This window comes from Camelus bactrianus, chromosome 19 (assembly GCF_048773025.1).
Source record: "Camelus bactrianus isolate YW-2024 breed Bactrian camel chromosome 19, ASM4877302v1, whole genome shotgun sequence".
NCBI lineage: Eukaryota > Metazoa > Chordata > Mammalia > Artiodactyla > Camelidae > Camelus > Camelus bactrianus.
The window spans coordinates 9101656-9127242 of NC_133557.1; the positions used below are offsets into that span (position 1 = coordinate 9101656).

At 36.1% G+C, this 25587-nt stretch overlaps 1 protein-coding gene across 2 annotated transcripts; it reads right to left on the reverse strand.

Annotated features, from left to right (window-relative positions):
* Positions 1 to 397: 397 nt before the first annotated feature.
* On the reverse strand, positions 398 to 24225 carry RAD21L1 (RAD21 cohesin complex component like 1). Of its 2 annotated transcripts, none has more exons than XM_074346899.1 (15): positions 24089 to 24225; positions 23146 to 23204; positions 22179 to 22354; positions 20864 to 20993; positions 19238 to 19331; positions 17386 to 17492; positions 15488 to 15658; positions 14303 to 14398; positions 13225 to 13335; positions 11638 to 11864; positions 11300 to 11399; positions 10163 to 10287; positions 8074 to 8166; positions 5710 to 5787; positions 398 to 2082 (listed from the first exon to the last, which is right to left on the reverse strand). In XM_074346899.1, the coding sequence occupies exons 3-15, from the start codon at positions 22320 to 22322 to the stop codon at positions 1894 to 1896; spliced, it is 1665 nt and encodes a 554-aa protein (XP_074203000.1). In that variant the 5' UTR covers positions 22323 to 22354; positions 23146 to 23204; positions 24089 to 24225; the 3' UTR covers positions 398 to 1893. The 2 variants fall into 2 exon arrangements, with proteins under 2 accessions (XP_074203000.1, XP_074202998.1); XM_074346897.1 differs by having other exon boundaries at positions 8074 to 8169.
* Positions 24226 to 25587: the final 1362 nt, after the last annotated feature.

Below are 25587 nucleotides of genomic sequence, written 5' to 3' on the forward strand. Positions count from 1 at the left end.
GCGGCTGTGGCTACAAAAAGGTAGCACAAGTGATGAAACTGTTCTGTTTCTTGACTGTGATGGTGGTCACGTGAAGCTACCTAGGTGATAAAGTTGCACAGAACTAAATGCACACAAACAAATGAATGCATGTAAAACTAGTGAAATATGAATAAGGTGAGTGGACAGTATCAATGCCACTTTCCTGTGATATTGTGCTATAATTATGCAAGATGTTACCATTGGGAGGAACTGGGTGAAGGATATACAGGGTCTTTCTGTATTATTTTTTACAAATTCATGTGAACCTACAGTTATCTCAAAATAAAAATTAAAAGTCAACTGGAACTCTCACACATTGCTAATGGGAGTGCAAAAAGGTACACATGGAAAATAACTTGCTAATTTCTTATAAAGTTAAACATGCACTTACTGTATGACTCAGGCCTAGATATTTACCCTAGAGAAATAAAAACATATTCACACAGAAACTGTACACAGGTGTATGTAGCAGGTCTATTTATAATTGTCAGAAGCTGGAAACAACTTAAATGTCCTTCAAGGGATAAATGGATAAAAACTGTAGTATATCCAGACAACAGAATACTACTTAGCAATACATAGGACTAAACTACTGACACATGCTACAACTTGTCCTAATCTCAAAGACACGCTGAGTGAAAGAAGCAAGTCTCACGAAGGTTACATTACTACATAATTCCATTCGTATAACATTCTTAAGAAGACAAAACTATAGTCATATAGAAGCGTGGTGGCCAGGAGTTAGAATGGGGTAAAGGTGTGACTACAAAGGGACAGCACAAAAGAGTCATTTTGGGGTAACTTTATTGGAATCCTGGTTCTGGTGGTGGTTACAGGAACCTATCCATGTGCTAAAATTCATAGAACTGTGCACCAAAATGAAAAAGTCAAATTTTCTGTGTGTTTTTTAATTTTAATTAAAAATTAAAGGAAAAATTTTAAAAGGCAAATTTGACATAAAAAACTTGTAGTTAATACATTTAAAGAGGCCATTTAGAATTAAGTCTGTAGCACAATTCCAGATACAACAGTATTTTAGAGAGTACCATGGGCTTCGTTTTATAGTACGTTATGGAGCTCACAGAGCATTATATGAAAATTTCTTAACTCAAATTTCAAATAAGAAAAAAGAAAAACAATGGTTTTAATGTCAAAAATGCTCAGTAAACACCAAGTAAAGGCATTTATTTTAGTGACCTTTACTTGAATTGTAGCTGCAGACAACATGCTGAATAAGTGTCTGCTAATTTTTTAATGAAAGAAGCAGATTTAGTTTTGCAGACATATGAATGGTGGCCATAATAATCATTAAATAGTAAATAAATAGGTTGAATGACTTATAAATAGACTTATAAATAAAAGCCATTCAGATAATTTAATACAAAGATGAATTTTATAACTCTTCAATTAAGATATTAGATTAAAAATCATGGCATTAGGTCAAATCAAGAAAGATATGCATTAGAATCAAATAATTATAGTCTATGGGGAATAAGAAGTATTAATTATAAATATCCATAAAATTTAAGTAAATAATCTAATTTTTAAAATTCCTTGAATGATTCTTGAAGGCATATAGTATTCTAAAAATGTGCCCTAAATGCAACATTCAAGTCAGGGAAATGGTTAATGATATACATTCAAGTCAGCTAAGTTAAAAATATTACTTAGCTATAATTAAGTATTTCTGTGAGCATATAGGTTTCCAATTCTGGCTATGATTATTCTGAACTTACAATGAAGAAATAGGAGGTCAGCCTATCTATGAAATGGACCAGATCTTCAGCTGCTTCCAGATGGCTTCTGCAATAAATTGAGCAAACTATACAGAAATTCCAATAATGACACAAATCTGCATGTTCCGTATTTCCTTCACATTGTATGGAACATTGGTCCCACTGTAGCTATAATATCTGCATAGGGAGCACTCTGGCTCAGCTCAATAGCCTGCTGTTTTTTTAGGACAAGAAAGCTATAAAATTTGGCAGCAGCTTGTTTTCGGTCACTATTTCTGCACAGATTCATCAGACTAAAGTACTGCATTCCCATCTTGTTGGATTCCTGGGAAAACAATGACAAAAGAGGAAAGGAAAGGGAAACAAGGTCATTAGAAGCACAGCAGGCTGCGGATGCATAATGAACAACAAAATATTGATATTTTTGATAAGTGACTGTGAAATCCTTAGATGAAGAAATGCAAATGACTCATTAGGAAACTTAAAAAACATCATAGGTCATTGAGCATAGCTTGGTTCATTGAGAAAATACATGCAAAAGAACTCTAAAGTGTAGTACAAATTTCTAATGTGTTATACAAATGTTAGGTCTTTTACAAAATTGATGTTAACATAAATGGCTCCTATGGAAAATACAATTAATTTAAAAAAATTATCCACAAGACTTTGTGAGTCTTCAAAAACAATGAAAATTATCAGCCTATCAGGTTTCTTTTCTTTAAAGGTACTTCGAAGTGGAGGTGAATATAAAGAACTCTGGTGGTAAATGTAGTGGCAGGGGAGTATGAATGAATAAACCTCTCCTAGTTTCTCTGCACAGATTAAAAAGATGTTGGATTCACTATAGGGCACCCGTGAACCTAGTAGAAAAAACTGAAGCACAATAGAGTATTTAATTAGACTATATACTTGGAATCAGATTCCTAGACTAGAAGTATTATTTTTGAGTTAGAAATACTGTGGTGAATACTGGCCAGTATCCCTGTGAATATTGTACAAATTTGATAGCTGTGAAGCATCTGCCAGTCCATAACATTTAACAAATTAAAAAGTTAAAATACTTTATCATACTTTATCTCAACCAAATGAGTGGCTCAGTGTCAACAACATTTCAGAGATGACATGCCAAGCCATCATTTATTCCCTCTCTTGAGGAGACAAGATGTGGATTGGTGGCTTTTTCTCCAGGGAAAGAGCAGGGACAGCATTCTCAATTTCCTTTCGAAAAACACCCTGAGAGCTCAAATATGCAAGACTGAACACATCCTTATTCTGATTCCTCCAGAAGCTCCTCTAAATTGAAGGTAAAGGAAGGAGATAAAGTGGAAGACTAACTGACTTAGGGTAAAGAAAGCTGGAACCTAAATGCCAGCAGAGCAAAAAGCAAGCCAATTTGAGCTACAGAATCTTGACCCTGTTTGAGGAAAGCATTTTAGGAATTTATTTGGAGAACAAGGATTTTTGAGGAATGCACTAAACATTCTGTCTCTAGAGTGAGTTTTCATTCTGCTGTTCTGATCTATAGATCCTGGATTTGAACTGCAACATCCAACTGGATTTTCAGCCTCTAGCCAGCTCCACTCACTTCCGACTGGCCAGTCCCCACAATCTGAATTGGCATGTGCCAATTCTTTAATCTATCCTGTTACTACTGTTTCTCCCAACTAACAGGGATTTTTGTACAATTCAGTGGTTTATGTACACTGACACAAAGACTTCTTAGTTTGTCTAAAGTTTGAAGTTAAGGGGAGATTCTGTCAGCAACCAAAGGCCTCTTGAAAAGGTTCAGTCCTAAATTGGTTTTCCCTCCAATTGCAACCCAAAGCTTTACATCTGTCTTCTTGCCCCTATAGAGGGATTATAGCTTTGTTCACTATCTTGATTGTGGTGATGGTTTCACAGATATATACATAACATTTATGTATACATAACACTTATGTATACATAAATGAAAAAGACCCATAACACAGCACATTATCATGAAATTCCAGGCCACTAGGGATAAAGAAAAGATCTAAAAGCTTCCAGAGAGAAAATGAAGGTCATCTACGAAGGACCACAAACCAAGCAGCATCTGACTTTTCAATGACAACACAGAAGCCTAGAAATGTTACAAAGCCTTTAACATTTGAGAGGTATTATTTTCAAACTATGTTCAGATATATCCAATCAAGTTAAAGGTAAAATAAGGACATTTTCAGACTTGTATGTAAGGTCTCTATCTTTTATGCACTCTTTTAAAAAAATATTTTATTTTAATTTATTTATTTTTTGTTTTTTGGGGTTTTTTTGTTTGTTTATTTTAAGAGGGAGGTAATTAGGTTTTATTTTTTTACTTATTTATTTTAATGGAGGTATATGGGTATTGAACCCAGGACCTCGTGCATGCTAAGCGTGCACTCTACCACTGAGCTATACCCTCCCACCATCTCCTATGTACTCTTTACCTCAGGAAATTATGAGAGGATGCCAACCACCAAAAAAATTAAAGATAAAGAAACAGAGAAACTACCATAGAAGAAATAGAGGAAAGAGACAAAGGAATTCCCATGTTATGGTAAAGGAATGTCCCAAGACAAACTATGGAACAGATCTAGAAAGCAACCAGTCATGATTACAACAGGAGAAGGATGAGCTCTGGGAAGGATACCTTCAAGAAAAAAAAAAAAAAAAAGGAACTGATGAATCAATTGATCTGTCTGACCATACTAAAAGGGGTTTTATTATACTGTCAAAGAGTTTAGAAAAAGAATTAAGGATGGGTGTGATATAGACATTAAGCAAATGAGAAAAATGAGGTAACGATAACTCTCCCCCTCCCCCTAAAACCCATAAAGTTGACAAGAAAAGAAATGTAATTACATTATGAAGCTTCAATGTAAACTAATTTTTGTATAGTCTTTGTGGCAGCAACTACCAGTTGTCCCTTAATATCCATTCTCTTCTTCTTCCACAGTAATAGAATTATTAGCTGGGCCCATGGTTGCCAGGTAAGGACTACATTTCCCAGCTAGATGTGGCAAGGCAACTAAGCACTGGTCAATGAGAGGTGAAAAGTAATACACACTGTTGCTGGGTTGTACCCTTAAAGGAAACCTTGCTGCTGATTGGAATGCCCACATGGTGGGTAGTTAGCCGTTATGGATCTTAAGAATAAAGAAAACGAGATAAAGGGAAACTGGGCCTCTGACAACTTTGCGAGCATAGCTGCCATACAGGAGAACACTGAGAGAGAAATAAACTTCCGTCTTTGTAAGCCATTGGTATTTTGGCTCTCTGTCACAACCAAACCTGCACCATAACTATTACAATTATAACACTGTAAACACTGAACACTGTGCTGAAAATAGACTTGGGTGGTGGAGCTAAAACTAAGGTAAATTTTCATTTTCTGTTGAAAGGAGTCAACAGATAAAATGGAAAGCTGAAATATTAGGAAAGAGCAGTAAGAACACATAATTAGAAATATAGATATAAACACTGAAAGAAACGGTTTAAAATAGTTTCCTCTGGTGCACAGGATTAGGGATAAGGAGGGGTACGACAAAGGACGTCTGTGTTTCCTTTTCAGTCTTACAGCATAGTACCACTGAACTTTCAAAATTATATACATGTATCATTTTGATAAAAATATAAGTTAAGTTGTTAAATGATCTATTTCATTCTTAAACTGTTATAAATTTAGTTCCATATTGAGGATTAGTTGACAGCCTGTTAAATGCAAGAATGGGACACAGACTAGATTTCTAGGGGTATGAATATGGATAAGAAGTGCACCAAAAACACTCTCATATTTAGCCCTGATTATACCACTCAAAATCATTTTACTCTAGTGTAATTTGGCCTCAACACAAATACAATGAAAATGGTTTCATTTTTATTAGTATCTAGAAGATTGAAGTCAACATTTTATTTATTTAAAAAGTAGGGTTGAAAAACCCTACCATCTTACTCGCAAACTGTTTAACACCTGAAGTATTCTTCGATTCCATCTCTCTTCCTCAATATTTCGTTCATTCCCCAATGACTCCTGTTTGAATAAAATATTTGAATAAAATATTTCATTTAAGCAACTTTTACTGAATGTTTACTACTTGTGAAACATACATTAGCTGCCACAAGAAACACAACTGTAACACTGGGTCCTGCCAAATAAGGAGCTAACAGTCTAATAATAGAGAGAAAACACTAACATACAAATATAGCTCAACCTTTGCAGGATTATATCTATGCTCCCAGGCTATCTTCTGACAAGGGGCTCCAGTGTAGGAGATTTCACCATCTTTATTAGTGACGCAACCCAGGCATTCTTACTTTTAAAAGTAAAGATGACCACTGTTGGCTAGGACTGTCCCAGCTCTGGTCAGTCTCAACTCAGTTGACAGGAGTAAACATAAAACTATAGAAGAACTGCCCTGTAAAGGCTTTTATCTGAATTTATCTGGTGATCTAGAAGTTCTAACAATAACTGATGTTTAGTAGGTTGTGTACAATTAGGTTAGAGACTTTTTGAATTTCAAGAGTGCCTTATCCAAAAAAGATCAACCCAGTGACCATCATGTTATCTGAATAGATTCATTCTTTTCAGTCTTTGACATTTAGCCACCTTCAGAAACACCTTAATATTTAAAAATTGTGAAGTTGAAATCCCTTCACAGGAACTCACTCTAAGTCCTTACCAACTAACACCTTATGAGCTGAGAACAGAACTGGGCACAGGAAAGGTGCTGATGAGTATGATAAAAGAGCAAGCCAACAAGGGTTGGGGGAAGTAAGTGGCGCAGATCTGACCTATTTTATCATTTTTCCTACCCTGTCTCCGACCATGCAATCCAATAGCTTCTGTGTCACCCTTATCACGGCTCCACTGTTTGTCAAGCCTTTGTGCATACCTCTGGAGTCCAGACACTTTCTAAAAGTGTTTTCAATTTCATGGACTCCAAAATGATTTCAGAAAGCTCCAGGATATCCTGTATGACATTTTAAATCATTTGAGGCGAAGGAGACTGCCAAGTCTCCATTCCTACCAGCTATACCGGCTTCCTGGCTCTGCCTGGGCAGCATCCTTCCTTACATTCCAAAGAGGCTGATATGAAAATATGGTCACTTTGCTCTGAAGAGTTTTCTAAATTCCTCCAGCTACGATTTATGTTTATTCCTTTTTGGTCTGTCCTGAGATAAATGAATTCACCCAATTACTATGTTTATTTTATTGTTAAATACACAAATGCTATTTTTCAAATGTAAAAAATGGCCCAACTCTTTGTTAAAGAGCCAGGAGACTGCAGCTTCACCTACATTGCACAACTAAACTAACCAGGAAAAGGCTCAGAAAAAATAGTCTGTGCACTTTGCTGAAGCCTGTCCGCTTGATCTATCTGGACACCCTACAGCTGAGTCCATTGTGTGGAAAGCCCAGCGGATTATTAAAACAGCTGAACTTGTGCTGTGTTGTGGTTTGCTTGACCATGTATGAAAATAACCTGTGTCTAGAAGCAAAGAGAAAGGCAAAAGTGACTCAACCCTCTTCTGGCTCAGCTGTTTGGATGTTTCAGGTACAAAGTTCAGGTATTTATTCTGCCCTAGATTATCCAGAGAATTCAGTCTGATTTCCACACATTAAAAAAATTAATAGTTTGGGAACTTATTATAAAGGTAATTTATTTAAAATCAAACATTAGGCATCAACAGGTGTTCTGATATTATTTACTAAGAAACTTTTGTTAAAACTCGTTCCAATCTTCAAAATACCTTCAGTGCTGTGGGGCAAGGACTAGAGCAATGAGACAGGTGAGTCAGATGTTGGCTCTGGCTCTACTGCTGACTTGTGGCCCTCTGAGCACACCATTCTCTTTTTCTGATCTCTAGAAGTTTTGCAAAGACATAGGCCTTGAGCTATGTAATGTTTTGGGAAGTAATGCCTATTCATTTTTCTTTAAATAAAATGAAATTTCAAATGCCCTTGGATACCCCTGATGTAGCTCTATTTCTTTAGAGATGTTATAAGAATAACTTAAAACAATGATTCTTAAAACATTTTTAACCTGTGACTACCTTTGATAAGCATAACAATCTCATACCTTTCTTTACATTATTTGAAGTTTCAAAATATATTAAAGAAAGAAAAAAGATCAAAGCAATTTTGAATGTGTTTTATCAAGCTACTCGTACACATCTTTGTTAAGATCACCAATTTAAATTGTAATTTTAGAAAGTAACATGACAGCTCTATAAAAGCAAATTTTAGGTAAATAAGGTGTTAACTATTCAGGAACCAAGTTTTTAAGAACATTCTCAAAACTACACAGATATTTACCAATTCAACTGGACAATTTTCAATTTCTTGTGTCAAGATGGTATTCATTAAGGACAATTCCCCGGCAGCTGATGACACCGTTTCAACAATATCCTGCTAAAGCAAATTAGGGAAATATAGGTAAGTCATCCCAGTAGTAATCGTCATCACAGGGACAATCCCATGTTGTTAAGTGCTTAGTCACATGAATGCTCATTTCTAAACCTAATTTAAAATACTGCCTGCATTCTCAAAATATTATTTCTGAAACATCCCAGATAGGTAGCCCCTGACTTAAATATTCCTGTTTTCCTTCTGCCCCCGACAAATGAAGAACTTGCATGTCCTTGCCCTCCTGGCTGCCTATCTTTTCCCTTCCTATTTTCCCTTACCCCTGCTGACCTCTTGTCAAAAGACTGCTGTGCGGCTGAGACCACTTTCCTTTGAAGCATGTTGTCTTTGCCCCAGTCCCCTACCTCTATTCTCAGGCCAGAACCAGGTGGCCAAGGAAGGACTGCAAGCAGAGGGAATAAGAATGGGGGAAGGGATATTAATGTTCCTGCTGAGGTCTAAGGCAGGATTCTTGCCACCACAGCTAGAGCTGCCACTGGCAAGAGAGAAGAAAAACTATGTCCTCGGAAAGGGGAGTGAAGACATAAAGAAAGAAGGAAAAAGAGAAAGCCAGAAATTCTCCATGCCCCAACATCTCCCCCTTTTTATTGCTGTGGAAGCTATTGGCCCCTTTTTCATCTTCACTCTGTCTCCAAGTTTCATTCCCCAGCTGTCATCTGTGATGATGATTAAGTTAGAAGCTTCCAACAACATAGCTTTCTTGATTTTTTCCCTTTAGCTTTTTAAAATTTTCATGAATATAAGGAGCTGCATTTTATTCTTTGATATACACGTTTGTGGTGCCCTATCATGTGTTTTCCCTTTTAATTTCTATGAATAGCCTACATTTTAGATACTCTCAATTGTGCAGTTACCTTACGTAAAAACTCTGAATTGTTGAAGGATTTGAAAATGAATAATCAGAATCAATATTTTTCTGCCCCTTCAAACTGACTGTGCTCCTATTCCTGACTATATTTCACATCTTTTTGGAAGCAGAATAGGAATGGAATTGAAGGTTAAAGCATAAGCATAGGGTAAAGGAGTAAAAGGTTCAAAAAAACTAGTACATCAATCTCTTTCCTTCACTTCAAGCACTTGGGGAAAACTCATTTTGTTAATGTTAAAAATCACAAACTGAACAAGCTTGCCTAATCATAATTTTCAGTAGGTGCACTCTAAGAAATGCCCAATCCCAAATAAGGAAGACAGTCATACTGGCAACCGAGTATCTCAATATCTAGTATATTATCAAATATTTAGTAAAACACATTCTGTTTTAATGCATCATGAAACTGTCTTTCCTTCCAAGGCATTCAGTTTCAATGTGGATTGACTGAATTCCCTGAGTGGTTATCAAAATACAGTGATGACTGAACAAACCAGAAAAGCACTGGTTTATTTTTATCTGGTATAGTGTAATATTTACACTTGTACAGTCAATAAAATGACATTGGGAAAATGTTTTAAAGCACACTGTTTTCACCTATGTTTTTTAATAACTATGTTTTACAAATAAAAATTATGTCTTCAGGGTATTTTCTTTCCCCCAGCTGGATCTTTAGATAGCCTTTCTGATTCAGGGCTAAAGTAATTGGTGGGTCTAAAACATACTATTCTTAGAGGTGGGAAAAGTGTATTTTTGATCAGAAACAAAACATATGTGTATTGTCTAGAGTCCTAAAGGATTCCATGACAAATTGAATGTGAGGCCTCAGCATATAACCAGATTTGTGTATAATCATTTATTCAATGTACCATGCAAAATACTAAATCAGTATCTTGTGATTTACTATCCTAAATTTCTAGAAAATACTGTTCTGCAGATGGAAATTATGTTTTACCCTGTGCTACTGGTAATACTAAAGAAATTATAGAAAAACATAAGATGAAATATAAACTATAAGTGTAAGAAGCTATACCAGAGTCTCAATGTTCCTTTATCATATCTGTGTCAGAAAGATAATAATATTTTTATGATTCTCTTTGATTAACTTACATCAGAGTTAATATTTTTATTGGTATCCTCATGAGAGCTACCCTTAGATCCATCAGTCACTTCCTTCCAAGTTTTGGATTGATTTAACTCTTGCAGGGAATTTAGTTCTTCCATCACGGAGGTCTCTGAATTATTAAAGAAATAAAAAAGATTTCACCAAAATATCTTCCAAACTTAAAATTGGGGTATAATTGTTACGTAAGAAAACTTCTGACAGACAACTTAGAATTCAAGAATTTAGGCAAAGGGTACATATACTTTCTTCTAGCACCCGAAGTCTCACATATTTATCTTCCCTTTCCCCTCATCTGCCTCTTTATCACTCCACTCCCCATCCTCTCCCAGTTACCTCCTCCACACTCATTCCTACACATTCACTCACAAGACAACATGGATAGTTCAAGCCCAGCTTGATATATTGGTTTAGCAGATTTTAATGCCTTCAAGAAGCAGAGGTTCACTTACCATATAAGTTGGTTTTATTATTCCTTTATAATGGTTACAATAATGGTTAATGATTAATATTACTAATATTCCACGTATCCTCTGGGTGATGGAAATATCTCAGGTTAACTGTATTGTTTATTTATTATTTATTTATTTATTAATTATTGTATTATTTAATTATTTTATTTTGGGGGGGTAATTAGGTTTATTTATTTTTAGAGGAGGCACTGGGGATTGAACCCAGGACCTCATGCATGCTAAGCATGCGCTTTACCGCTTGAGCTATACCCTCCCCCTAACTGTATTGTTCAAATGCTATTCTTATTACTAAATTTTTCATGTTAGTTGTCTTAAAGTGAAACATTATTCTACTAGATATAAAATTTTTCTTTGTTGAAGGTTTGTGAGCACTGCCTTTGGGAGTGGGGGAGGTGGGAAAGAGTGAGATTAATAATAGTCCACATAGTGTATATACTTCATCTTTTTAAGGTAGCTAGTTGGATAAAAGTTAATCCATACAGCAGAAAAATACAATGATGATGTAACAGTTTCTTTTAAGTTCAAGTACTCTTCTAAGAGCATTTATACTTGGGAATATGGAATTGGATCCCAACTTCATTTTGAAATGTAAAATGAAATTTTTGTGTCTACAACATTCCCCTCAACACCTTCAGAATTAGGATGTCTTACCTACTATGTTTTCGCTTCCCATTTCTTCCCTTACTGATTCCTTCTGCATCAATTTTCTTCCAAGTTTAAAGCCAGAGGACAGAAAGCATTTTGTAAACAACTGTAAAAATATACATTTTTGTTTCTCATTTTTGTGTAAGTAAAGCAATTCAACAAAATGCAAGCACATATGCTAAAAAGTAAAAACTATAATCGATGCACACACATCCAGCAAATTAATTCCAAAGTAAGGAGGTATTTTTCACAAGTTTAAATTCTGTTGTACATATGAATATAAATATACATTTATTTATTTACAGCCAAACATCTCACCCATGTAAAAGGATGGAAACGATTACCATTTTCAGTTCAGCATGAGTCAAATCCTGGGCAGCAGTTGACAGAAGTGTATCCACTCCTCCCCTCTTCTTCCACATCATCAGTCTTCGGGTAGGAGGTGCAAGTTCCAAAACCATGAGTGTGTCCGTAAAGGAAGTAAGCTGTTTATGCATAATTTTGCTACTGATCTCCTTGACTGGATCTATGAGCAATTTCCTCTTTTTACCTTTCATTTTTCCAGCAATATCTAAACATAAGAAATAAGTACAAGTGTGATTGGTTGTATAGCTCTGTAAAACGGCATTCTAGGCACTGCATATCTAAGAAATGTCTACCACAATACAACTTACAGAGTTGCCTTGGGAAGAAAATCCCCTTTTCTCTACTGAAAATTATGCTTTATAAGGTTTTTGCACAGCTAGCGTGTCTGAGCTGCCAAGACTTGACACATTTTGTAAAGTGTTGCTCAAAGGTGCTTAGGAGGGGACCCTGTTGACCTACTAAGTGGACAACTGAGAAATGTGGAGTGGAGAGTATATTGAGAGGGAAGTCCCTCAATTTTGAGGTTCTTTAAAATAGCTACCTAATAGGATAACTTTTTGAAATATTAATTTGTATTTGTCCAGGGTATTTTCCTTGCCCCACTGAAAATGCATACACAAAATCCAAGTAGGTAAGGCCCATGGGATCTCGCTCCTTTAAGTAATTTTGCCAGGGAGAAAGCAGAAGTCAAGCTTTTCCTTGGTAAAGATGCAAAACGGATGAGAGGGTTAGATTTCCTGGAACAGGTGAAGATCTGAGATCCGATGGAACCAGAAGGAACAAGAACCTCCTTGCTGATGTGCCTCAGTAAAATCCTGGGAACATGACAAGATCCCAGAGGGACTGGTTGTGTGATGACCCCAGAGGCTATGTAGGCTGGGACGAGGGGTACCACAAACTGATGTGGCTAATGACTAGAGGTTCCCTTCCACCTGCCACACCCATCCCCCAAACTTTGATACAACACGGCTCAGGGCAGACAGGGGAGCTATGCAGACTGCATATCCTGCCAACCAAGTGGGATAGAAGCTCAGAGTTGAACTTGGTAAAGAAAAAAAATTTGAGTGCTTTATTCTTTCCATTGCTTGAGTTTATAAACTGAAATTCATATCAATTATACTACTTAAAACTGGGAGGTTCTTATAAGGTCTAGCTATATATTAGATTCACATTCAGTGCGTCTCTTGTAATCCTTTTATTCTGTCATATCTTATACTCATCTGCATGTTTATCTTCCTGATCTGATTGTAAGCTTCTTAAAAGCAGGAGCTATATCTTCTTCATTTCTGTGCCCAATACAGAATAATGAATGGCTCGATAACTACTGGAAGTGAACTCAACTTTAATTTTCCAGTTTCCCAACCTGGATAGATGGTTTGACCAGGACTGACTATAATGAAAGGATTATCTCAAATTTCTTTCACATTCTTTCCTTAATTGTATTATAAATGTTATTACTAGATTGACTACCTCCTATAATATTTCAAGAATTATTCAAATATCTAGGAGTAAATAAGATAATATAGTACATCAAAACTAAAAATAAAAACATGAATGATTCTGACCTGAAATATCAATTGGATCAAGGGTAAATCCTTCCTCTTCATTTGATAATGCGATTTCATTCATTTTTTCACTTTCAGGTGGACATATACACTCTGGATTTTCTGGTTGTACTAATCAACATTGCCATAAAAGGATTTATAAAAAAATGGTTATGTTGCAAGTTAGAGGAGTATATGAGAATTAAAGTGAAAGATAAACTAATTGTAGACTGATATTGCTAACTGGAGCCACATCTGAATTCTTAGAATCACATGTTAAATAGAGTTGAAGAAGCTCAGGGATTATATGGTCTGGGACCCACAGAGTCCAGGTGAGTCAAGTATTATCACCCTCTTTTGCACCTGTGACATCTAAGGTTGGACTACAGTCACAGCAGAAGTGAAAACAGTGGTAACAACCACAATAAATGACTGACATAAATTTGACCATATGTCTGCTAAAAATTTGTATTCTGTTAATGATTAGTTGACCCATACAGAACCATACCTAATTTTGATTGCCTATCTTTTTTATCCATTAAATTTCTACCATTGTATTAGAAAGCAAATATAACATCAAAAAGAGTAAAAAATCAAAATGAGGCTAATCATACTTTTAATTCTTAAGAAAAATCAGACTGAAAGATTTCAAATATCTGAGGTACTTTCACATGAATTTCAAGTAGAAAATATCCCCATATTGGTAATTTCTCACAAATTGTACATAGATTGTCAAGTCATGTTAAAATTAATGTGGTATTAATATTAATAATTAATAACAATGTTAATGTCAAACATTAATGATGCTTTTACCATGTAACATATATTATTTTAATGACTCAAAAGCAGGGTATTTTGGTAGAGTATTTAAATGTGCTCTCATAATAAATAAACCAAATCCTGGTTAAATACCCATCACTGTAGCTTTCTCAGAACCTAGCTTTCTATTCTATAATATCTAGAGTTAGATAAGAGTTTGAAGGACAACAATATTGTCTTTCACTATACTATACTATACTACTTAAACTCAGGAGTTTTAAGGCTTAATTTGAATATTAGTATCTGTTCACTTTCTATATAAAGGAAAATTCCAACATACCCACAATAGTACTGGGAGGCTCAGGAGGCAGGGAAATTTCTTTGTTTAAATGCAGGTCTTCTAACAGGCTATTCTGATCATCTTGCAATAGATTATCTTGAAAAACACAATAAACACTTTTTATACAGAGCTGAATCTGTCATTTGTTCACTAAACACTTGACATTATTGTATACAAAGAATTGTGAAGGGATATAAAAATGAGTGAACCCTACTTAATTAGATTTAATTGGTTATATAGACTACCACATTTATGCACTATAACATAGAATTTTATATATTTAACTTCCCTTCCTTTATTAAAAATCTATTTTTAAATGTTTAATTTCAGGAAATACTCCCTAAACTAAGATAGTAGCCTTGTTACAAGCCACGTTTAGATTTCAAATCAAAAAGCAAAGGGGAGGGTATAACTTAGTCATAGAACATGTGCTTAGTATGCACAAGATCCTGGGTTCAACCCCTCCCCGTACCTCCATTAAAATAAATAAATAAACCAAATCCCCACCAACAAAAATAAAATAAAATAAAATAAAACCAAAAAAAAAGTTAAAAAAAAAAGAAGTAAAAGTTTTCCAACTCCTTTGGTAGAGATTGAAGGTAGAGTTTTTCATAGTTTCCAAATTTCAAAAAGTTTGCCATGCACAGCCTTTTACTGTAAACCAGAGAATTAAGAAAAGATTTGATATATCTTTAAAATTATCTTTAAAATTATGTACATTTGGATTTCCCAGTTTTTGTCTACCTTATTTCTATGATGATTTTATAATAATAACATAATATAAATATATAATAATAATATAAAATGCTGGACAGATCCTTTAGAATAGCTGTCCAACAATTTCTGTTAAAGAAAACTATGTTTTCTAATCTATGATCTAGTATATTTTGTGAGGAATATACTAACCTCACTCCTTCACCTCTAAAAACTAGGAATTTGTGAAAATAAAAACAAGAAATATTTCACAGCCTACATGGAAAATATGTTTAAACAGATGGCGATTTACTTAGACCTCGCCTAAATGTTTAAATATCCTACAGACTTTGAAAACTCGTGTAAAAAATGTGTTGATCTATATAACACAGAAGCATATTTGAAATTTTAGTTTGATTGAATAAAACTACTAGTATATTATAGTAATTTGATTGAATAAATATCAAATTTCCATATGACCAGATAACATACCAATCATTTCTCCCGCAGCCCCTTCATCTCCAAATCCATCTCCACTGTCATAAAACAGAGATTTTTCTCCATTAAGGCTTCCGGAACTATGTTCAAGTAAAGGACCACTGGAATTCAGCAATATGTTGTCATCAAAGAAGCTATGTCTTCTGAGAATTTCAGGTTCCTCCCCTAAATAAATACAATCATTAATATTGAGTTAGTCATAGAAATACAGAATTATAGGGTTAGAAGGTAGAATTTAGATATCATCTTGTAAAGCTACTCCAAAAAATGAATTTGGATTATTCAACTAAAGTCACTCTGTTAATAAATGGAGACTGGATTATTAGTCTAACACTTTTTTCAATACAATGAGGAAAAATTGCCAAAATAGCAGGATAGAGTTTGTCATGAATAACTTCCCAGAAGGTTATTATTGGCAGTGGAATGATTTCTTCTACTTTAGGTGGGTCATATCCTGCTTGACCAAGTATTATTTCATATTATTTCAAGGACGATTGCTTGAGTTGTTTGTCCATAATGAGGGTTTGAAAAATAAGAAGCATGTCTTCCTTTTTAATAATGGAAAGATAGGTAAAATATTAAAGAATAGGCTTACAACATTCATTCAATAAATATTTACTGAATGACTAGGTATTAGACAATATGCTAGGGGTTGGAGATACAGCAGTAAAAGAAAGATAAGTAACATAAACTGAGTGCTTATTATGGGCGTTATACTATGTAGTAGAAGAGATTATTATAATCCTCATTGTAGAGATGAGGAAACATCCACAGAAAGGTTTCATATCTTGCACACAGTCACACCGTAATAAATGACAGAGCCACGATCTGAACCCAGCAGCAACAGCCTTAGTATCAGTGTTAGAATTTTGGCAAAATGGAGACTTATGAGAGAAAATTCCTAAGACACTGACAGTAGCAGATAAAATGAACTCCCTGCTTCAAACTGACCTGCTTTCAGATTGGCTGTCAGCACATATGCATTCTTTCCCTTCCTTGGGTTCCAGTCTCTGGGTTCAGAAGTCTGAAACCCCAGGGGTCAGAGGTTAATCCTGTCTTCCCTCCCTCTAACAACCCATGTTAGTGCTAGTCAGGAAAAAAAAATCATGAAGTACCACTCATTGGAAATTCTTCTATGGGCCCATATATTCTAGAAAGAAAGAGCTAAAAAAAGAAGGCAACCTTCATCACACTGGACTAAAGATTTGCTTAACAGAAAAGATTAACTTTTTCAAAAGAACTAAAAATATATTCACATCTTCCAGGTGCATCATGATATAAGACAGAGAGTGGTAAATGCCATAAAAAAGGAACAAATACCGTATAGTTAAATTGTACCATATAGCTCCAATTCTAAAATACATTGAACAGTTTCTATTTCCCAATAAATGTGTATTTAATGTGTATTTTCTCCTCACCCCTAAGCTATTTTAAAATCTGTTATTTTATAATTGGTATCATATTTGGGGGAATACATTTTGAAGGCTCTATATGTAGTACTTGCGTAAAACCTTGTATATATATTAACTAGAGCAACTGTTTATTTGCATATCTCTCCCCAGCCTGAAGCATTCCCTTGAGGGTAGGAAATGCTTCTTTAAACTTTGTATTGCCTGTACCTGTGACAGCACCTGACACATACTAAATATTCAATAAATGGTTGTACACTGAGAAGGGAAATATAAGCCAAGACTTGAGTCTTGGCATTGACTCCTATAGTAGAAAAAGGCAAGGACAAACTTATTGGGGGGTTACATTTATACATCAAAAAATTCATTCTAAAGACATTTCTACTGGCATAGAAATAGCCATTCCCATTGGAATTGTTTCAATACAAAAATGCAAATATAATTGATTATGACCTGTAATTTTAATTTCTCAAATATTCTCACCAAAGCTCCCAGCTTGGTAAAGAGGACCATTGCTATAATCTTCTCTAAGTGTGATTTCTTCTGGTTTGCTTTGGTTCTGAGCAAAGTGTTCTGAAACATCAATAGCACTACAGAGAAATAGAAGGGTGAAGAAAACATATGAACAAACACAATGATTTTGCAGTTCACTGCAAAGCAAAACAAACAGAAATCCTTAAACAACAGGATTTATTATAAAAATAAAAGAATTTTATTTTCTAAATAGTATTACTTATAAATACTAGTATATATGTATATGTATATATGTGTATATATATATGTATAAATGTTCTCCAGGCTGCCAAATCCAATGGACAATTCTCAGTCTCTATCTTACTTAACGTAATTAACAGCATTTGAAATAGATGTTCACTCCTGCCTCAAGGAACATGTTCTCCTCTTGGTCTCTGCGATATTACTGTCTCTTGATTTTCCTCCTACCTCACTGTCTGCTCCTTTTCCATCTCCTTTATTAGTTCTTCCTCATTTCCCAGACTATTAACTATTAGGAATGACCTAACATTCAATCCTCAGATCTCTCTCTCTCTCTTCCTCTCTCTCACTCTTGCTCTCTCTCCCGCTCTTTAAAATCTAAACTCACTCCCTCAGGGATCCTTATGATTCAAGTTTGAAGTTCTATCTATATACTTAACAACTCTCAAATTTATATATATCCCATCAAAGATCTTTCCTGAATTTCAGACCCAGATATTCAACTACCTACTGACTCCCTCTGGATGTGTAATAGTCATCTCAAAATTTATGTTCAAAACCTAGTTTACTTCCTCTACTCTGCCCTCTTTAAACCTGTCATTGTCTAGTTAACCTAATCTCATTAAATGGTAACTCCATTCTCATGCCAAAATATCAGTCAACCTTCACTTCTCTCTCTTAAAGCCATATTTAATCCTTTAGCAAATTCTGTCAGCTCTGCCTTCAGCATATATTCATAATTTGACTGCTACCACCTTGATAAAATGAAGATTGAGAACTGATCACAGACACTGTCATCTCTCACCTGGACTTCTTACTGCAATAATCTTCTCACAGGCTCTCTGCTTCCTCCCTTTCCCTCTTATAGTAAGTAGCTAGAGGAGGCATGTTGAAGTCAAGCCAGAACTGGTCACTTTCCTACTCAAAACCCTCCTGTGCACCCTGTCTGAGTAAAAGGCCTTACTACAGCCTATGACACCCTCCATCATTTGCACCCCCAGCTACTTCTCTGACCCCATCTCCTACCACTGGGCCCTTCATTTACTCCACTCAGTCTCACCTGCTTCCCTGCTGTTCCTTGAACATGCCCAGTGTGCTCTGCCTTGGGACCTTTCCATTTGCTGTACCTAGAACATTCTTCCCCACATAACTGAAGCACCTCCTTCAGATTTCTGTTCAAACCTTAGAAAAAAAGCTTTTCCTGATCTTTTTATTATTTTATTTTCTATTTCTCTTTATAATGCTGCTCATCTCCTAGCATATTGTGTATTTACTTGTTTATTTGTTTATCTCCCAACTAAAATGTAATACTCATGCAGCCAGGATCTACGTTTTATTCATTGCTATCTCCTCAGTGCCTAGAACAGGGCCTGGCCTGGAAGGCAGCCAGCAACTACTGAATGAATGAATATACTGTCACTATTGCAAAATATATCCAGCAAACATAACGATACATTTTTGGTGTTATACTTTGAAATTTCATGCTAAATTTAAATCTTTTTCAACTGCATGTGTATTTCATGTTGTTAAATACATTCCAATTGCGTCCATGAAATCTGAAGATGCAAATAATAAAATATCAGGAAAATCAAATTGAAGGAAAGTAAATAAAATAATTTACCTCACATTCTGGATGTCAAAATCATGAAACTCTTCTGGCAGTGTGATAGCATTGTAAGCTGCTTCAAAATTCTCTTTTGGAAGATCAACCAGTCCTTAAAAGAATTTAAAAAAAAACATATTCAATAAGTGTGTAAAATAAACTCCCAACCAAATCTCTACTTTCTCTCACTGGACTACTGTTTAGTCTCCTAACTAGTTTCCCTGTACCCACCCCTGCCCCTCTTCAGTCCATTCTCTTCAAAACAGCCAGAGTGATATTTTAAATATGCAATTAGATCAGATCACTTAAAATGATTCAGTGACTTCCCTAGTGCACTTAAATAAAATCCAAATTTCTAATCAGGGCCTCCGCAGCCCTACAAAACCTATCACATTATCTAACGACACTCTTTCCCTCACTCACTATACTCCAAGCCTACTGGCCTTTTTGCTCTCTGAGTGAGTCAAGCACTTTAATATCCCAAGACCTTTGCTCTTGCAGTTCCCTCTGCCCAGAATGCTATTCCCTCAGGGACTTCTCACACGGCTGGATACTTCTCATTCTTCAAGTTTGAGCTTAAATTCTATCCTCTCAGAAAGGTTTTTCCCAACTAGCCTAACTAAAATACACTTCTCTGTTATTTTCTGTTGTAGTACTCTTTTTATATTCCTTCATAGCACAATCTACAATTATAATAATTAAAAAAAACCCTTTTTCATTATCTGATTTCCTCACCAGACCAAAAAGGACCTTATTTGTCCTTGTAGCCCAGAGCCTAATATAGTGTTTCATACAAAGTATGGGATCAATAATATTTATGGGATATATAAATGAAATAATGGAAAAAATTATTTTGTTGAATCATATTTGATATGATTATAAATCTACCCAAAGATTCTATATTTTAAATAAAGAAAAAAAAACCTTGTCAATCCTAATTCAACAATATTAACTGAGGGAATAATAATGTGCGAGGCACTGAGACAAGCACTATAAGAGATACAGAAAATAAATATGACACAGATGTTGTCTTCAAAGAGCTTGCAGACTAGTGTGAGAGGCAAGGCCTGTACCTAGATAAACATAATACTAGATGAAAAATGATGAATATTTTAAAATTAAAATTAAATTAAAACTTGAAGGCATTCTATTTATGACACATGTAAATCCCTAGCACTTTGGAATGCCTAGAGATTTTCTATAATATTTCATAAATAGCATGCTCTTAGAGTCTCGAAAATTCTGAGAATAATGGCAATTATTGATATTGAGTTTTGTCAATCACACTATTTCTAATTTGTCTCATAAACGCAGAAACAGATATGGCAAACTAAGTGATCCATTAAAACCGAATATCAGAATTTCTTACACAAGTGTGGTAGCTTTAAGTATATTTCTTATATATTTACGCAGGAACATTATAAATTTTTGAAAGCAGTGTCTCTTCTTGCAACACAGGAAAAGAGCAAGGAAGATAATTCAATTTGTTCTTAACCATGGAAACTTAGATTCAGTCAAAGGAAAGTTTACATTCATTATACTCACCCTGGAATTACAGAGTGCCGCCAATTAAAAGGGCCCACCCAAAATAAAAATGCAAAAGGGAACAAAGACAAATAAGAAAAATCAGCATTGCACATATACCTGGGCGAAATGCCATCTTCATTTTAAGCAACGCTTCACTGCAATCAGCCAAAAGATACTTTGCCTTCCGATTATAGATTCTAACAACTCCCAGAAGAAGGTGTCCTGAAGTTCGAAGTGCAATTTTCACCTTTCAATAATTTTTAAAATATGAGAATCTTAAAAATTTGATTCAGAAACCTTGTTCTTTGAAAATTACACAACTCATAAGAATCTCTTCTTTTTAAAAAGCAGACATTTTGTATTCTTATTTAAAGTGAATCACTTACCTTTTACCTGACCTTGTAAAATGATTAACTTTTTTATTCAGTGAAGATAATCTAATGTGGCATTTAAGTGAAATATGCTATTATTGGTTTTATGGGAAGAGTTTAAACTTTGCAGTCAGGCTGACTTGGGTTCAAGCCTTGGCTTAGTTGCTGAGGCTGAGTCATTTAACCTTCCCGAACTTCAATTTGTTAATAAAGGCTACAATTTATTGGATACTTATTTTGTGCCAGGCATTGTCCTAAGAGCTTTTCATACATTAATTTATTTAATTTGACAACAACCTCTATTTACAGAAGAAAAAACTAAGACTTAGACATGATAAGCAGTATGCTCAAAGTAACAAAACTATTAATTGATGGAGCAGGAATTAAATTTAAATTTGACCAACTTCAAAGTTCATGTTCTTAATTTACCACACTTCACTGAGGCTAAAAGAAACTTATCTCATAGGGTTATTATGACGATTAAGTAAACTAATGAACATAAAGCCTAGCCCAGTGCCTAACACACGGTAAGTTTTCAATTAAAATTTGTCCTTCTCTCATGAAGAAAAATACTTAACCCATAAAAATAATACAATATCTTAATGCAAATTCTAAAAGCCTTGGAGTGTTTTACAATGAACATAGTACTTTATTATTTATGAAATGTACTCATATATATTTTGATTTATACACAATCTTCCTTTCTTTCTACTCTCTTATTCATTTCCTTGTTTTTTTTTTTTTTTTTAAGAAATACTCATTTGGTACCTACTATGTATATTGATTTTATTAGAGAATAACAATCACAAAATATGTATAAAATGTGGTCTTTATCCTTCAGGATCCAATCCATTTATAACAAACATATAAAACAGTTACCAACAGAAACCAATATATATTCATGTTCAGACAATAAATGTTACAGGGATTAAAAGAGACAAGACCATTTGAGAAGTAAAACTTCTTTGGAAATATATTTTATGATATAATGTATTTTATATATATATTTCTTCTCCATAAGTCACGGCAAATACATACTATAATTTAAATCAATAACATACCTTAGGTGAAAGAATTTTTTCAATGGTTATCTCTAGATTACATTCAAATACATGGGCCTTTGTGAGTTTCTTCTCCCAGTGAGCTGCAAGCCAGATTTTGGCCAATGGCCCTCGCTTACTCATAAGCACATGTGTGTAGAACATGTTGCCTGTATTCCTTAGCAGTATTTAATGAACTAGAAAGAACATCAAAAGATATTCAAATTTTGATATAAAAATCTTTTCAGTGTTATTTTACAACAAGCAAAAACATTTTTCAGTAATTCTATAAAATAACACTCAGTATCTTTTAATTCAATGTATTATTCAATTCAAACTATTTTCTTGTAAAAAGAAACTTATTTAAAATACAAAACTATATACTAATGACAGAGTTCTATTAGATTGTGAACCACATGTATTCTAATCCTGATCCCTTCTTATATTTTACATATGATATCTCACAGAGGATTTGAGTTTTCCTAATATATTCAAAAAATAGAAGAGGAAGGCTGAGAAAAAAAAACAGGAGAAGGAAATAGATTTTAAAAACAATAGAACAAGAAATGGTAGACAAAACTAAGAAAAGTAAACACAGGTCATCACTTTTCTAAAACTTAAGAATCTGGGAAGTGTTGAATCATTGATTTATATCCAGGTGTTGAATTTCTTTGTTCTCTTTAAGATGCTATGGTTTATTCAACAATATATTAATTTGTCCCGTTAAAATAATGGAACACCAAAGGACCATAAAGTGGAAAAATTAAGAAAATAAGAAACAACAGGAAAAGAATGAGAAGGGAAGAAAAAAAGAATCAAAACTTTTTGAAATAAGAATGGTAAAAGAAAATCTTCACTTGAAGATAAAAATTTTATGCACATTCCTACAAATTGTAACTATTTTTAATAACATCATAAGGATCCATTATTAAGCAGAGATGTCATAACGCTTTGCTGACTTCTAAAGAAGAATCAAATAATTGCTTACATATAAGTAATCTTTAACTGCCGCTGGAGAAGCTTCTTTTGGCTTTTCTACTTGAAGTTCTGATAAAAGAGAAAACTGAATCAAAATGAATACAGAATCAGCCACAGAATTAAAAATTTAGGTGAACTTTGATCAATGCCCATTTCCACCCCAAGAATCAAACCACTGGGCCCAAAATAAATGTTATGCAATCTACTAAACCACATTCCCCAGTGGGACGGCTAGAGATTCTAACGTGTACGTCCTGTGCCTGCCTTGGCTCCACTTTCTTCCTTTCCAGTCTATCTTTGGTATCTTGGAATAAATTCCAACTGATCTTTTTTAATTGCTCCCTGGTGTATGACTATTAACGTACTTTAAGAAGTAAAAAGAAAAAGCACCCCGCGATTTAATATTCCGAGACCTTGATTTTCTTGAGCCCCACAAGAAGCCCCCACATCCTGTGAGTTATTTCTAGGTTGTATTTACTTCATACAAAGTAAAGGACAGTACATGGAACAGGTTGCCAGGGAGTGGACTTAATTCTTGGAAAGGGTCGCGGGTGAGGACGGGTGAGGGCGCCGAGCGAAGGGGCAGAAATCGAACGCCCGAGAAGAGAGAGCGGGGGAGCCGAAGGGGGCGCTCCCTCGGGCAGGGGGAGGGACGAGGAATGGAAGGTGCTGGGGTGAGGGGTGGGTCCAGGGCTGTGAGGAGACGGCGGGCTCCAAGGGCGCGGACGCCTAGGGCCCCCTCCACACACGACTCCTCAGAGTTGAAGGCCGGATGCTCAAAGAAGACACTGAGGCGGAGGGGCGCCCGCAAGCGCCCGTTTCCTCGCCTCAGGCGGGGTCCCTCAGGGCTCGTGCCAGTGAAGAGCCCGGCGGGGCACGGGGGGGAGATGAGGGTGGCCGCGGCCCCCGTGACCCAGCCCGCCTCCTGCCCTGGGTCCCGCAAGGCCTCCTACTTTCTGCGCGGGATCTGAGGCGAAAGCACCCGAGCAGGGGCTGGAGGAGGAGTCGCTGGGTCCGCGAAGTAGGGTCCAAGGTGTTCAGCTCCCTAGGCGTCAAGGAGCGCGCGGCGGGGCGGGGCAGCCAGCAGGGCTGGGGCGGGGCGAAGGGAGGGGCATCCGAGGATGGGGCGGGGCTAGAGGCGGGCTAGTGGGCAGGGAAAGGGCCAGGGTAAGGGGCGGGGCTGTAGGGGATGGGGCGGGGCGAAGGGCTGGGCCGTGGACTGGAATCCCGGCAAGGATTTGGGGGCAGGGTACCCTAGTCATGGTGTGCAGTCTCCCGCGTGGTGCCAGCTCACCTGTTCAGCGACCCGGTCCCTACAGAACAAGGGTGAAAGGTGGTAATATCTGACCCTCTGCCTGGTCTGTGAACATTGCTAGGATGGAGTCCCGTCTCTTCCACTTACTAGCAAGGGGTCCGTGGAGAAGTTATTCAATCTCTTGGACCTCAGCTTTTCTCACCTGTAAAATGGAAATGATGATAATAAAAGTACCTGTGCTATGGGTCTTGTAAGAGATAAGTGAGATGAAGCGTATGAAGAGCATAGCAATAATAAATGCTCAATAGGTATTTGTTATCATTATTGTTACACTTATTAAAAAGATCACTCATATTGACCTGTCCTTTAGGGACAGGAAACATTTTCCTGCCTGGTATGTCACAGATTTCAACAGCTAAAGCCGACTGCTACAACATAAGAAAAATCATACAAAAGCTTAAGAATCCAAGGCTGGTTTCTTCCCTTGAACTTCATAGTAAATACCGATAAGTCTTGGCATAACAATGGCATCCAGCATATAGATTATTGATAAGGTCCCAGGCTCCTTGCAGATGGGTTGTTTCATTTACTCTTCAATCTGACAAGGTAGTTATTAATTTCCCCCCTTTTGCAATGGGGAAATGGTCCAGAGAGGAGAAGCAACCAGTCCAAGGTCACGTAATTGGGACTAGCAGAGACAGGATTCAACTCAGGTTTAGCTCCCTTTTTCCCACCTCAGGGGATGGTGTCACAGTGACCACTCAACCAGACATCTGGGAGACACCCTTGATGCCAACCTTAACGTCAGTCCATCAGCAGATCCATCACTCTACCTTCAAATATGACTTTATCTACTTCTCACTGTCTCTACCCACTCCACCCTAGACTAAGCCACCTCTTTCTTGGAAAAGCTCCAACAACCTCCTCAGCAATCTGTCTCATGTCACTTACCTCCCTGAAGCCCATTTTCCACACTGAAACCAGAGGGTATCACCCCCTTTAAAGCTCTTTAAGTCTTCCTGTTGCTCTTCGAGTAAAAGCAAACTCCCTCCTAACAACTACAGGGACCTGCGCAGTCTCCCCTTTACTCATTATTCTAGCTTCACGTCATATGGGTGGACTCCTTATCCTGATTGCAATGAACCTTCAGTTTTAGGGCCCTTGCTTGCATAGGACTCTCCAGGGCCCTGGGAGAAA

Excerpts from the sequence above, each read along its gene's own strand:
- RAD21L1 (XM_074346897.1), bottom strand. The coding sequence starts at position 22,322 with ATGTTCTACACACATGTGCTTATGAGTAAGCGAGGGCCATTGGCCAAA. Across the intron at positions 14,399-15,487 it reads GGCTGCGGGAGAAATGATTG|ATAATCTATTGCAAGATGAT; the intron begins GTATGTTATCTG and ends GTGTTTTTCAAG. Across the intron at positions 2,083-5,709 it reads AGGTGTTAAACAGTTTGCGA|GAATCCAACAAGATGGGAAT; the intron begins GTAAGATGGTAG and ends TTGTTTTCCCAG.